This window comes from Rhamphochromis sp. 'chilingali' (assembly GCF_963969265.1).
Source record: "Rhamphochromis sp. 'chilingali' genome assembly, chromosome: 21".
Classification (NCBI taxonomy): domain Eukaryota; kingdom Metazoa; phylum Chordata; class Actinopteri; order Cichliformes; family Cichlidae; genus Rhamphochromis; species Rhamphochromis sp. 'chilingali'.
This window is the reverse complement of record NC_137949.1, coordinates 19,129,525-19,145,520: the sequence shown is the minus strand read 5'-3', so window position 1 is coordinate 19,145,520 and position 15,996 is coordinate 19,129,525. Positions and strand designations below refer to the sequence as shown.

General features: G+C 39.6%; 1 protein-coding gene across 1 annotated transcript in view; it reads left to right on the top strand.

Moving 5' to 3' along the window:
* Positions 1–15,128, top strand: part of galnt16 (UDP-N-acetyl-alpha-D-galactosamine:polypeptide N-acetylgalactosaminyltransferase 16) — a 36,649-nt gene extending 21,521 nt beyond the window's left edge. The window contains exons 7-15 of the mRNA XM_080871050.1: positions 4,896–4,983; positions 5,956–6,040; positions 6,949–7,052; positions 7,471–7,597; positions 7,988–8,080; positions 8,738–8,821; positions 10,564–10,690; positions 11,448–11,564; positions 14,240–15,128. Coding sequence (XP_080727176.1) covers positions 4,896–4,983; positions 5,956–6,040; positions 6,949–7,052; positions 7,471–7,597; positions 7,988–8,080; positions 8,738–8,821; positions 10,564–10,690; positions 11,448–11,564; positions 14,240–14,383 — 969 coding nt within the window. The 3' untranslated portion in view covers positions 14,384–15,128. The remainder of the gene's footprint in view (positions 1–4,895; positions 4,984–5,955; positions 6,041–6,948; positions 7,053–7,470; positions 7,598–7,987; positions 8,081–8,737; positions 8,822–10,563; positions 10,691–11,447; positions 11,565–14,239) is intronic.
* The last annotated feature ends 868 nt before the right edge of the window (positions 15,129–15,996 follow it).

Sequence of the window (15,996 nt, the reverse complement as noted above, 5' to 3'; positions counted from 1 at the left end):
GGATAATGAGGGAGTGGTTTGGTTGAGTTGGCTGCTTTGTGTAGCAGCTGTGGTGCCGTGGACTGTTATTGCATTTATTCTTACAGCATTGTCTTTAAATCAATAACACTCTTTGTTAATGACAGATTTTCCTGATTCACTGCCTCTTAAAAAAATAATTAGGCCGTCCATCAGGAGCACTATAGTACTGTCACATCCGGCCGCAAGTGTTTTACACTTCAAAATATGATGCGATGCCAGCCAGTCTTCATTATGTGGTGGATTTATTTATTTATTTAAAATACTGGTGGTATTTCCATGTGAGCTTTCTTGGACATTTCAGCAGTAAGCACTCACTGTTTCTGTTCCAGTCTGCTTTCTTTTTCTCACAAAGTCACACAAGTGAGGTACACAGAGAATGGAAATACAGAGCGGCACAAAATCGTGTGCAGAGATGAATGTTTAATTCCTATAAAGTGAGTGTATTGATATAGTTGCGGAAAGAAATTCATCACCTGCTGTGACTGTCTCCTCCCTGCCCTGACATTATTAGCATCCTGTGACTGTGACTGGTTATGGTTGAGAACAACTGCTGATGCCCCCCCGCACCAATCTCAGGCTGTCCCAATGACTCTAGTCAGCAGGAGCTGTTTCATTTCACATTTCTCTTAGTAATCACCTTTCTCATGTTCATGACTCGCACTAATGTGTGACACTGTGATGTAGCTCCTGCAGTTTCTTCCCCGTCAGCAATGCACTGTTTCTTAATTTTCTTCCTGCTTGGCATTTTAGCAGCATGCTTGCTTCTCCAGGCTACAGTACAAGAAAAGAGTTGAGAAAAGAAGAAATATCAATACTTTTCTCAACTTGTGGCTTGTTGTTTTACTATACAAGATATCTGGCATCTCGAATTTTCTTTTTGGGGTATTTTTGCCTTTATGTGACAACACAGAGAAGACAGGAAAGACGGGAAAGAGCACAGGGCGACACTCAGCAAAGGGTTCCAAACCTGAACCCAGGCTCCTGTATTTCAGCTGTATAGCATATGGGCTCCTGCCCAACCAGCAAGCTCAACTGGTACCCAGTGAATTTTCTTATTCACCTAATTACAGTATACCTGTGAGGTTGACAATAACATTTGTTTCAGTGGTGTGCTTTCCTACTTCCAAAGGACATAACAAAGATCCTTGTGTTATATTTATTACTTCTCTCCTGTGTCCTCTGTATATGTTATGTCATTTGAGTTTTGCATTTTGGATTCTCTTTGGATTAGGTTCTTTTTACTAGCTACTAGGGATGGGAATTGATAAGAATTTAATCATTCCGATTCCACTATTGAAATTCCCATCAATTCAATTCCTTATCAGTTTTCTTATCAATGCTCAATGGGGTCTCACTGTCTCTGCTTTGAGAGTCACCACCATCTCTAAGCAGCATATCAAAGACATTACATTCATGCAAATTAATTGCATGTTGTTGGTCAAATGTTTGCATGTTGGAGGCATAGGCTACACTGGCACACATCAACACAAATCCCTATCCTAATGAGAACACACGTATGATCTTTCTTTTATGCTGAAGACTGTCTTTCACCGCTCCCCAAGTTAATCTTAGTTCTCTGTTCATTTTTCATCTTATTTCCTGTTTTACTCTGGTAGCTCTTTGGTCTTCTGTATCTTGTCTAGTTTACTTCCCCTGTTCATTGTCTTGATTAAATGTGTATAGTCCCCACCTATTTGCACTTCCCTCATTATCAGCTGTGTATATGTTGTCTCAGTCTACTTTTGTCATGTCATCCATGTAGCTGTGTGTTTCTTAACCGTGTATTCCCTTTTTTTCCTGACTTTGTTTTCCTGGTCATTTCTGATATTTGGATCCCCTGGCTTTGCTCCTTGTGGATTTTTGGATTTTGAACTCTGGACACTAAGCCGCTGCATTAAATGCCCACTTTGTGTTTGAGTTCCATCTACTTCATCCGGGTGCATCTAAAATCTCCATTCCACACAGCTGGATATAAAAAACAAAACAAAACAAAAAAACCCAGCAAACTTCACACATCTGGATCCTATGCAAAATCAAAAAGCAAAATTTCAGCCTTTAGGAGAGTTCTTCCACTATATACTGTAATGCGTGAGTTTCAACAACCTACCATTGTTCGTTATGACCACAATCGAGGAGTTCCTCAAGTTTGAAAAACTCTGGGCTACTGTTTATTAATCAGATTAAATTAGGGCACAGAGAGACACAGGGAGGACAATTCTGATGTCCACCATATGTGCTCATTTCCCCGATAAAGGACTGACTAATTTCTTGCCAAGAGTTCAGTGGAAAAGCTAAAACATGAAGACTAAAAAACATCTAGCTAGGGATAAAATCCATGTAGATTACATGTTTGACCCTTTTTCTCCTCAAAGATGTGCTTAAGATGTTCTCTTTGGGATTTGAATAGTTTTTCCAGCTTTTTTTCTTTAACCTTCATGCTAAGCTGAGGTTAGAATCTCCTGACTCTACTCTGATATTAAATGCATAGACATGAGTACTCTAACAGTCTTCAAATTTAATTCTTGGCAAGAAAAGTAGTATATCTCACAAAAAGACTGATATCCATAGATGCATCCCTGTCCCCTTGGCCTTCCTTGAAAAGAAGACTAAGTGTTTATCTGCAAGAAATAAAATAGGGCTTTATTTTGCTGAAGGACAAAAGTCTTCTGTTTGTTTAGAAAGTACAGCAGAAAAAGAGCACCCATTCAGAACCTGCATGCAGGACAAATGAAGCTACAAGCTATATAGTCAAGCCACATATCATGTTTCTTCAGTGCAAACCTCACAGTTTATAATCACAAGACTCGACACATTGTGGGTGTGTGCGCAAAACTTGTTTGTGTTTCTTTGGCTTTGGACAGCTGTGACTCATCCAGCTTGCATTACAATCTTTTAGCTCATGAGAGTGCCGTCCTCAGTGATAATTTACCAGCCCCAGAGTTCAACTGCACTCCGCCTTGCATTTGTTCGTGTCCCAGAGACCAAACCCTGGTTTTATTAAAGCCTCTGGGGGGCAGAAATAATGATGAATAATAATCTTCTCTGTTTTAACTTAATTATGCTTTTCCTTTGTTAATTAAAACCAGCAGGCGTAACAGCGTAATTCAAATGTTGCTAATGTGCAGCAATGAGCTTCTCACTGACAAATGTAAAGGGAACATGATTCAAATAATTGTCTGGCTAATCTTATGTGGTCACTTTACCTTGCTTGTTTTCATCTTCACTGGCACAGTTTCTTTAACTAAATTATTAAATCATAAAGAATAATTGTAATGCTCTGAAGGAAAAGTCTAATATATATGGGGGGTTAAAACATGTTTTACCGCAGCATGAATTGTCTGAGTTTCATTACTCAAAGGCTACGTTCACACTGCAGGCGAAAGCGCATCAAATCCAACTTTTCTGACCCTATGCGACCCATATCCGATCATGGTATGTCAGTGTAAACGGCACAAATCTGATATTTTCAAATCCGATCTGGATCATTTTCGTATGTGGTACTGAGTCCGATACATATCTGATGTGAACAAGCCGACAAAAAAATCGGATTTGATCAAAAAATCAGATTTGATCAAAAAATTGGAACTGAGCATTAAGACCTGCAGTGTGAACGTAGCCATAGACTGATAGCATTCCTGGGTGATAAAGTGAAGAAACAGAGATCCTGACATATCAAATGGCAAGAGCGTATTGTGAATTCGTCGCCTGTCCGTTCCTCAATATGATTGACAGAGATCAGAATCATAGACTATGAAAGAAATGTTTGGACTGACAACACATTTTTGTATTATTGTGTCTCATTTTGGTTCTGTAAAATACAAAATGGTATTAGGAGACAGGACAGGGCTAGCTGGTTATCACACTAATTATGGTGGATAGCTGTGTAGCACCAGCTGGCATGATGTTAATATGTTGATAGCACATTTTAACAGAATAACACACACACCTGTTTCAGTTAACAAATACTATTTTACCGGCAGAGTACTGTGTCGTAAATTCAAACACAGAAAAAAGGTGACATTGATTTTGGAAGTGCAGCCACTTTATGCATTACCAAATCACAGAGACTCATTGAAAGCCCAATAAATGTCCATTGCTTAAAACTGTTGAGAGCATCACTTTTTAAATTGCTCTCTGGCAGAGTGGCTTTTCACACTCGTTCTTCCCCCGCACTCTTCGGCGCAACAAGCACAGAGTTCACAGCGGGTTCAATCTCTGATAAAGAGATGGACGGTTCTAATTGGAAACACTCATTTGGATTGTCCCGAGCTATAAGCTGTTTGTCTACATGGACACTGGCACCCATTCACAGACAGATGCAGGCAGCACATACACGCTCGAGTACGCACAAACCAATCAGCAGTTCTGTCTTTTAGAGTTTGTGTTGGATCTGCAGCTGACGGTCAGATTTGAGGGCTTAATGGGAAGGTTAGGGATACTCAGCTTATGTTCTTCAAAAGTAATCAGTACGTGCTTGTTATTATTCACATCAAAAGAATAATCAGAGCTTACATGCAAGTTTAGAGTACCGTACACAGTTCTTACAGAAAAATTATTCGATTAAAACAAATAGCTTCTTTCTACTAATAAGGATACAATTTTATGAAATGTTCTTGCTCTATTTAATTTGTTTCTTAGCATTATTCTTATTTTTATGTGATCAGAGGCTGGAAATTATAAAGAAAAACCTGAAGTTAGAAAAGCAAAGGTTTAAATATGTTTTTTTCTTCAACTGAAAGTCAGTGTTTTTTCAAGTATTTTTTAAAACTTAAATCCATCCCTATTTGTTGAAATAAATTAAACAAATAGTATTTAAAAATTTAATAATAGAATTAATTTAAAATAACATGTCATTGTGTTCTCCTCCCATGCAGGATCATACAAGAGTGGTCAGCCCCATCATCGACGTCATCAGCCTGGATAACTTTGCCTACTTGGCTGCCTCTGCTGACCTGAGAGGAGGTCAGGGCGTAATAAACAGATCATACACAGTGGTAGTTGATCACACAGAGATCTGCAGGTTTAACAAACCTTTGTGGCATGACATCATGATTCCTGACAGAATTCAATGCCTATGACTGAACAATGACTGAGGTTTAAATATTTCATTGTTTTATTGAAAAGCAGTGATTTATAGAAGAGAGTTTTTCCACAGATGTAAGGCTACGATTGATATTAAATTCAGGCCAGTATATTAGGTGAAATCATGCAACTGAGTCCAGCCAGACAATCTGTCATCTTGTCTGCTTTGGACTCATGTTGTCATGCGGCGGCTGTGTGAAGGCAAGAGAGGACCCAAATGCACGGCTCTAGACACACGGGGATGAACTCAAAGGCCGGTCTTTATTAACAGGAACATAAGAAGTCATATAAAACTATACTGGGAGCAACTAAAAGCTGAGGCGCTGGGAAGACACGGAAAATGCACACAACCTAGAGGGACGACGCAACACAGAACAAAGGGACACTCTGACATAAATACACAGAAGGTAACGAGGGAAGTGGGAACACACGGGGAACACAGCTGAAGACAATTACTCATGGCCGAGCAGGGAGGACACGAAACTGACGATACTGACACCAAGATGTGGACCTTAAACACAACACAGTACACAGAGATGAGCACGGAGAGAGAGAGGCAGAGAGAGAGGCAGAGAAGAAGGATGAATACGAGGGGATGAGGAGAACACAGAACACATAGGATGGGAACACGGTACCAGAGCAAACACCACAATAAAAACATGGACACAGGGGGAATCCAAATACCAAGCCAAACAATCCAATGGACATAAGAAACAAAATACAAAACTACAGAAAAACTAAGAACACTGGGTCAAAATGACCCAGGACCATGACACATGTCTAGACAACAGGAATATAAATTTGAAGATGAGAGCTGAACTTTTGCTTCCCCCATGCTTTTCTTTTTGTCAGGATTTGACTGGAGTCTCCACTTCAAGTGGGAGCAGATTCCCATTGAGCAAAAGATGGCAAGAAGTGACCCCACTCAGGCAATAAGGTATGTCTACAATGATATTTAGTGTGATAATATGCTTTGACTCATACCTGGAACATTCTCTTATGCATTATACGTGCATTGTACCCTCACAGACCACTTCATTAGATATCATAGACATATGTGTTCAACTACTCATTAATGCCACCAATCCACCAATATGAAAGCAACTCCATGCGTTTAGAGACTTAGATGGTCAAGATGACCCCCTGAAGTTCAAACCAAGCATCAGAATGGGGAGGAAAAGTGATTTCAGTGACTTTAAGCATGATAGATGAACCCAAAGTCACAAAGCTCAAATCATCTCAGACTGGTTTCTTGAAGATGACACTGTACTCAAATAGCCGCCTGTGGTGGAAAAGGAGAGTCACATGATGGCAAATGTGCCGCAACTGTGCAATGCTGTCATTTCAACATCGACCAGAATCTCTGAGGAATGTTTCCAGCACCTTATTGTATCTGTGCCATAAGAAAATTAAGGCAGCTCTGAGGGATAAATAGAATCCAACCCCAGTACCAGCAAGATGTGACTAATAAAATGGCCAGAGACTGTATATTGTATGTGAATGACACATCATGGATTAATATGTCAGTTTTGGTTCTTGGATTAGACTAAAGTTAAAATAGAGAGCCATAGCTTACTCTCAAAAAGTTCAAGATAAATCGTCATAGTCAGGTCCTTTCTATGTTGGTATTTGCAGTCCTTTTGTGGTGTGTTTTCCCCCTAAAACACGTCTAAATCGCAGAAAAGTAGTTAATGCATAACATCTGCTGAGCAAAATACAACTTTAAGCTCCTTTGATTTGTTGGTTCTTTCTGGAAAATATTCCCTTCTGGTGATTCTGATGAGGTCTGCATGAATAAGCGTGCAAGTGAAGATTTGTAACTCCTTCCCTTCCTCCACTCTGCAGGACTCCCGTCATCGCTGGTGGGATCTTCGTCATGGACAGGAGTTGGTTCAACCACCTCGGCCAGTATGACACCCACATGGACATCTGGGGAGGGGAGAACTTTGGTGAGATCATCGATGATTTCTAACCCTACTTGAATCAGATGACTTTTATTATCATATCATCCTCATATTAAAGAAGATAATGTTTGTGTCAATTTAGTGCAATTTATTTTGTAAAATACGAAGCCGTTTCCCATAAAACGATTTCATGTGTTAAGTCTGCATGCCTGGCTCTTTTGAATCATCTCCAAAATGCTAAATATGTCCCTGGAATTTCAATGATCCACTATGACTGCTTTCATTCTGATGATTTACAGCTAACAGCCATCTGCTACAGGAAACAGTAGCAGGCGTACTGCACTGATATTGGAATGACACACATCAGGGCATTAATTCTAGGAGAGACTGACAAAATGACAGGCACGTCTTCAGTGGTACGCCTGCATTTTTGGACTCAACCACTGCATCTTTCCTTTTGCAGAGCTTTCTTTCCGGGTGTGGCTGTGCGGAGGAAGTCTGGAGATTCTTCCCTGCAGCCGCGTGGGTCACGTGTTCAGGAAACGGCACCCGTACGATTTCCCAGAGGGCAACGCTCTTACCTACATTAAGTGAGTAGGCTGGTCTAACTGATGACAGTTATTAACACGGAAACAACAGAATGACCTTTCGCTTGTTGTTCGCCCTAAAATCTCAAATGTCACATGATTCAGCTCCACTCAGTGTGAAGTTAAATGCTTCGCCAGGCAAACTCACACTTTTCACACATCTTGACCCAAGCGTGAGTGAGAGATGAGTGTGTAAGAGAACTATGAAAGCATCCGCAGAGCTCCTTATTTTACATCATTGTTCTTAATAATAATATTTGTAGAGGAGCTGCAGTAAATAGCTGACGTATGAAGACTCCAGAAGCATAGCGCTGTCATTAAAGCTGGCTGCAGGAATGCTGGCAGCGCTGTCATTACTGTGTCTGAGCAGGTGTTGTGTCTCTGTCCACGCAGGAACACCCGTCGGGCTGCTGAAGTGTGGATGGATGAGTATAAACAGTACTACTACTCTGCGAGGCCGTCGGCTCAGGGAAAAGCCTTCGGCAGGTTTGTCTGCTATAATGTCATCCTCCTTGCTCATATTTGCTTATATTTAATACAATGATTCTGTGTCTCCTGAGTTTCCAAGGTGTTTATAAGGTACCAAGTTTTATACGCAAGTATTAAAAAAACGCTTTGCACACCAATTTTTAAATTTGCATGCACTGAGACTTCAACTAACATTTATTTATTTTAATTACAGATTATTCAGGGGATTTGTATGTTCTGTTAAAATAATTTTAAAATGCCTGTGATGATGTTACTCAATCCAAGGTGGCCCAGTTAAGACAACAAACCCTTACATTTGATAGATGAAACCAGAACAATGAAGTTTCAACACTGTTGTCAGTGTCAGATCTGTTGGACCTACAAGTTCTGTTCCTTTTGTATAAAAGGCCCAACACCAGTAAAAATGCAAAAATATAAGAAGTAAGAAGCAAAAAAACAAAACTCAGTAAATAAAACACCCACACACACTGGTTTAACATTTTAAAGAAAACCTGTGTTAGCTGAGTCTGTAATTCATACTCCATAAGCTGTTGATGGCAGGTTCACAAGGTTAAATCCACATTTTCTTTCTCATTCTCTCCTCCTTATCTTTTTTATGTTTTCTTTACATTATTTCTCTTTGTCCCTAAATATTCTTGTTATCTGGTCTTGCAGTATCACAGACCGTCTGGCGCTGCGACGGAAGCTGAACTGCAAACCTTTCCGCTGGTACATGGAGAACGTCTATCCCGAGCTGAGGTAACGAGGTTAACGTTTAATTCTCCCTCAATGGAACAGCATTGGAACACAAAAAATTAAAGTGCAATTTGCAACATTTTTTTTTATCACATACAGAAAAATATTTCAGTAAGGAGGAATCATTTGGAAAAACTGAACACAATTTACTGAGACACAGAATTCAGTTTAGCTGTTTGGTAATTAGATGCCGATGATCCATCAAGGCAGAATGGAATCCTATCAGTGACAGGAATTAGGACAGGAGCCCCGGAGTCTAGTAGACTCTAGTGGTGGTGAGCATGAAGATGGAGGCTTCGACGGGGCTCTGAGTGACCCGGGTGAGGCAGAGATGGGAAGAAGACAGGTTGCACAAACGAGAGCCTGAAAGACAGAATGACAAAAGAGATTTAAAGTATATAGAATGGAAGCTGATTGGCTCACAGGAAGCAGGTAAGAAAATGATTGGACTAGAGCAGGAGTGTCAAACACAAGACTTCAATCCCACCCAGTGGAAGTCATAAACTTTGTACTTTTACAACTTTTCCTAATAATAAAAACCTCCCCTGTGGTTATTTATACTACACCAAAGTAATGAAGTAATAAATAAACTATTAGATGACAGAAGAATCCTTGTTTTTTTTTACTACCTACAATAGAAATTAATTTTTTTCACAATGATTAGTTAAGGTATAGTTAGGTTGACAGAAAGGGGAGTTTCTTTGGTCCAGTCTATTTAACATCAAAGAAGGTTGTACTTGGCCCATGATGTAAAATGAATAATCATGTTAGTATTGAGTTTGACAGTGTGGAGAAATTGAAGTGATGTAAAGAATAGACTAGGAGCCAAACACTTAGGAAGCAGACAGCTGAGTGATTGCAGATGTCCCTTATTGAACATATGCATAAGCTTCATTAATTACTGTACTTACACTTAAAGGAGTCGATATTAAAAGATTAACTGGCACGATACTTTCTGCATTTTCTGCACTTATAAAGTTCAGATTCGATTGGCAATGACTGGAAAATATCTAGTGTGAAAACTAGTATTCTTTTTCCTCATGTGTGAGGTCATATGTATGACTATCATAGAAAAAACTTTTTCCATCAGCAGATGGATATGAAAACTGAGTCATAGTGTCAGACTCTCCATGGGGAACATCCATTTTTCAGTGGAGATATACATTATTTATGCAGTGCATTATAGAAGTTGTTGTGGATCACTTTTTAGTATCTGGTTTGAATTATCTGTTATGCAAGAGAGACAAAGACTTTTCCAAACACCATTAGAATCCAACAAATGGAAATGTTTTCATCATGTTTTCACCTATGTTTATTTCTGATTGATCTCTGGAAGAGGCTCTGGTGAAGCAGAAATAACATTCAAGCTCTGTTTCCTTTAAGATAAAACGTGTTTTTTTCCCCCCTGAAGTAATCTCAAAACCCCTCGAGGTGCCATTACCCCGAAGTTCAGAGCCAGTCATCTAAATATAAACGATCTGGGTGGGAACCTCTGAGTGGGTTATCAGCTTGTATCTCACGAGCTTTTTTTCTCAAGCTACTCCCTCGCCACTTCAGCTGTATCTGCTCCAAATAAGTCTGGTCTCTCAGAGTGTAACTGTATATCGTTTTCAGAACATGTTGAAATGATGCACATTACTTAGCGTTGCAATTCAGTTACTCAGTTTAATCCATCTGTTCTTTATTGTTGAAATAAGACCTGTCACTGGCTTTGCGCCTGTCTCTTCTCTCTTGGCTCCCTACAGGGTCCCTGAGCAGGAAGCAGTGTCCAGTGTGTTGAAACAGGGCGGTTTGTGTCTGGAGACCCGTGGGACCGACGGCCTCGGGCTGGCAGAGTGTAGGGGCCTCGGAGCCAACAGGCCACAGTCGCAGGTCAGGACTTTGCCACTAGAGGGCGATTTATTGTGGCTCACAGTTATTGTTAGAAATACATCAGACTCTGTCCTGCACACTCTCATTTTTGGTTCTAATTGAGTTCTATTAAAGCTGTCTCAGCAAAATGCAACTCTTTTTAAATTCTATGCTGCTGTTCACCAGCCCAATTTGTAAACAGTGAATTGTAGATATTAATATGTGTGTGTGTGTGTGTGTGTGTGTGTGTGTGTGTGTGTGTGTGTGTGTGTGTGTGTGTGTGTGTGTGTGTGTGTGTAATGCTTGCTAAATTATCCATATGTGGCCTGACTTGCTCTTAAAAAACACTGGTACATATTGTTTGAAGTATGCAAGAGATCCTTCCTTTAAATATTCAATAAACTAAAAGGTGTGCTTGAGTTTTTTGAGTGTGCAGAATTTGCACTTATGGTCCCATTAAATTAAATCTGTCCCAGAACTGCATCTTTATAAACAAGTTGGGCATAAAATTGGATTTCTTATTCGTATTAGTGGAAATCCATAACCCACTGAAGCAAAGTGCCTGATGTACAGGTGTCATTTTTACCAGTTTAGTAAAAGTGCATTATTAAAGACTACATTTAAATTTAACTCCATATTTTTAACATGGTCACCACAACATTCCTGTAGTGGCACCACTCTGTATCGGTGGGGCCCACCCCCACAGTTTAAGAACCACCGGTCTATTTCACATTCTTCCTTCAGATGATAGCAGTCATACATTTTCTGTGTTTTGCAGAGATGGGAGTTAATAGAGCCGCTGATCCGGCAGCAGGACCTTTGCCTGGCAATTTCTGCTTTCACAGCGGGGTCGAAGGTCAAGATGGAGCCCTGCAATACAAAAGAGCCGAGACAGGTAAGAGGAAATACTGTTAGCTGATCAAATTGTACTTTCAGAGCCATAAAGAACTGGACTAAAGCGTTTTTTCCTACTATTGCCTGTGGATCGGTCATAGCAAATTAAACAGTCTGTGCTAGCAGTCAGTGAGGGACACTTTAGCTGTTCATCAATAAAAAGCTTTATAGTAATAGCTTTAAAGGATAACATAGGTGAGCATATTTATCTTGAGCTTGGTGGTGTCCAGACATTTAGCACACACTGTGCAATTGTCTTTGTGTTGACTAAGGGTTAAGAAAAGAAACAGGACATGCTTTAATCTTGTGCTGCCAGTCACCGTTAACCTAATGTCTTAGGTTTTCCAGAAGGTTACTTCACTTTTGGCATCAAGCTGTTCATGCTTGATGTGCCACTCGCAGACCTGAAGTCGAACATAAAAGATTTGGACATAAGAGATGGTTTCAGCGCAGATGCTCAGCAGCCCGCCTGCCGATGATGCCAGGAGGCTGAGACAATCTGAGTTTTGCACTGATGCAGATCCTGCCAAATAAGAGTAGTTGACTTTATAGATGCAGTAGAACAAATGCTCCCATAACTTCAGACCCCACCCCGTTCCTTCCTTGTTCTCCTTTTTGTGATTATTTAATGCTCGCATCCCAGGGGGAATGGAGTTGGCTGCACGGTGATTTATGACACTAAAGAGGGAGTTATTAACTCAAACCATGTGCCGGATTCTTTCCAGGCTTTCCTCTCATCTCTCAGCTGGCCCATCGAAGTCCTTTGAGAGTATTTTTGGGAGGATGCCCATCAACGAGAAACCAGTTATTGCTGTGGGAAACATTTGGTCTCTTTGTCCTGATGCTTTAATCCCCGAGAAAGAAAAATAATACTTGTGTTTTTGACTTTGCTGCACAGAAGATAATTAACACTGTAGGCATAAAGTGACAATGGAGCCTTTATAAAAACATAAATATCAACATTAAACAACCGTCTGAAATCGTTTATGGCAATATTGTACCTTTCTGCCATGAATGTCTTTTTGATATTTTCAGTTTTCAAATCTTTCAACAATTCTGAAAGAATTTCATTATGTTTAGGGCTTTATAGGCGATATCAGATCCAGTGATCGTCTAAAAGCTGTTTAGAGCCAAGGCCAGAATGAATAAATGTAATCAAATACTCTGAGTTTCTCTGGCCAACAGATCACAAAATAATAGTGTCAGCTGCATATTACACAGTCTCCTGTTTATTGATGCATTGGCGCAGTGACATATTATTTCCTCCTTAAACAAAAGTTCTGACTGAGCACACTCTTCTAGTAGTTACAGTGTAATAACACGTGCATACACCGATGCGCTCTCTCTGGGATTTGAAGATTAATCCCCCCAAACATTCACCTCTAAATTTTAATAAGCCTCCATGTGGCTCTTGATATCTGTACTTGGCAGTCAGTTCAGCTCTGAGTACTTACTCAGTGACCCAATAAAGGAACCAGTTATGCCTGGTGATTTGTAGACATCCTGCCTGAGGGACAGGTGTTTCTGGCAGGCTTTCCTTTCAGATTTCTTGTCAGATTTGCTTTACACACTGTGATGGTAGAAAATAATATTCGATTTATGGAATCAACACCTGGCTTTGTATTATGTCAGTGTTGATGTATATCCTCGCTACTTGTAAGCCAGTAGCCCCTCCCATGTAGCTAAAATGGCTTGTTTAAGACAGTGTATGAAGTGAGGGGCTGTAAGCCCAGTACTGGAAAAATTAGGATTGTTTTGAAACGTCACAGTGCAAACTGACTCCAAGAATAGTGCATCTGTAAAAAAGAAATGAACAAAATGAATGACCAGCTTTGCAACTGTTTTAGTGAAAAAAGAATATTGCTGAACTGCTCAGACTTGGGTCACATGACTGTGCATTATACTTGTAATTAAAAAAAAAGATCAGGTAATCGTGTACAAAAAGAATCAATTGTAAATTTATGCAAATTTACTGGGTAGTTTATTGGTATGATATTGCATATTTTGTTTTTAAAATCCTGAGTAAATGTAGTCATTCTCTATGACATGTATTCAAGTAAAAGTAATAAGTAGTTGAAATGCCAGATTCTTTACTTGATTTTAAGTTATTTATGAGAATAGATGTTCTGAATTAATGTCTAGCTCTGAGAAATGCAATAACAAATTGAGTCTCTGTTATCTATGATTAAAGATTAGATTCATTATGTAGATTGATTCAAGACACCTTGTGATCTGAGGGCAAAGAATGGTGGAGGTGGGGGAAGGAAAGTAAAAACAAAAGTTTACCTTGTCACAAATCTATATCCACATCTGAAGCCCCTTTAAGTCTCCTGAGGTATAAAAATAAATAACTTTACACAGTATATGCACATGACTGAAAATGGCCCCTACACAGGACATCTTATCAGCAGAAATAAATTGTTTCTTCTCTCGTGGGATGGCAGGCTGCCGTGCTCTGCAGCTGGCTGTACAATGATTTTTCCACCAAGGGTGCAGAAAGTCAGTCATTCATGTGATTACTGCAATCCACCCCTGACTCAGTTCATTTCTCACTACTAACATGAACCTCCTGTGCTGATGCACATCATTTATGAGCAATGGATTAACAGGAATGAGTCAATGTGCACGAACATCTGTTAACAAACCAGCATGAAATGATTTTTTTGGTCTTTACAGAAGTGGAAGCCAAAGGGCACAGCTCTGCAGCACATGGTCAGTGGCCTCTGCCTGGACAGTCAAACCCCGATGGGACCTCCAGTCATTTTACAGTGTCGCCCCCAGATGGCCAGCCAGTCCTGGGAGCCACAAGTCATTACCTGAGTCACAGCAAATGAGAAGAGGGAGAGGGAAGAGCAGATTCTGGACCCAGCCTGCAGAAGGAATTGGGGTATCACGTCTGCACACTGTTTGTCGCCTTGCTGAAGGATAAAAGTAGTGGGAACTCTACTGTCTTGAAGTCAACTTCTAGCTCCTGCTCATTGTGTCTTGGGGACAAGAGCGCGCTGAAAACATTTTAAGACCCTGTTGAACAAAACATCTAAGGTCTTCTGTGTACAGTGCTTCATCCTTCCAGGATGCTTTAGTTCTTCTGAGTAATCTACGCTTTTCACAAAAAACTGTCACACATCCCACTTTTCATTTCTGTATCTATTCTGGTCTATGTGTTGCTTCAATCTGGAATAGTGAAGATTACCCGAAACGAAAGAGTGCATAATGTACTGTTGCTAATATGCTGACTTGCACTTGACCCACTCTGAGTCTTGAGGTTTTTGGGCTGTTGAAGCATGTCTGATGACTGTGTGGACCAGGGCAGTTTTATGTGCAGTCAACTAAAATCTGAAAACAATTTTTTTTTTTAATTGTTATTGCTGAATGGCAGTCTTGAAACCACCATGCGAAGCACTGTCAGAAAGATTATTTATTGTTTTGCATGGTCAGACCCAAAGAATGGTTTTATTTTTTCTCCGTCTCTACAAAGTTTTATGTAAATATTTAAAGCAGGTAATGGCTTGTTTTGTGTAAAGTTCTCTATATGTTGTTTGAAAAAATAAAACGTGGTAATGGAGACATTGCTGTTGTAGTCATTTGAATAATAAACGGGATTACTGCACCATCACTGCTCTTTTCATCATTTTATAAAACAGCAAAAATCCTTTTTTTTTTTGCATTGTACATGTTTGCATCCTAATTCACAATGGATATCCGAATAATTACATGGGGCTTATTGTAGCCATTTCCAACTTCATTTGTATCCTTGGAATCTGCTAGAGTAGATTTACATGATTCACAGTTAAAAGTAATAATTTTATTCCTTTGTGTAGCCAAACAACTGGTTTAGCTTCTCTTACTTTAAGCCTTCTTTTTTGTCATTGGTTGCCCTCTCAAACATAAAGTTTAAAGAGTGGTTGTTTGGACTCAGTGCCTAACATAACCATTTTTAGACTATCCCCTGTCCTTGATATAACAAACGCTAAAGTGAGTCTGAAATGGACTGAGGTTTTGGCTCACAGGCATTACTTTCACATACTCTGACCAGATTATTTGAAATTATCCATTTAAATATACAAAGAAAAGCATTGCAGTTCCCCTTTTAAGTCCATTATATTTGAGACATTTATTTAAAGTATATATATTTTTAATATAAAGCAAAAAAAATCAAGTAGTTTAATGGAATTCTTCAGATGCTGACAGTAGATTATTCCATTACTTGGGGCCAGCGTGAAATTAGGAGTGTATTCCCTTTAAAAGTAAGGGCCATGATTAGCTTCAATGTGTGCATAAATAATCTTTTTAATTAGGCAACGCAGTAAGTGGGAAAATCTGTAGACTCATTGCGACATGATTGAAACCGTTCACCACTCATTACTCACACAAAGTGACCACCAGGGGGCATAATATGCTAACTTTTTTTTCATTATAACGTTGGTAACTTC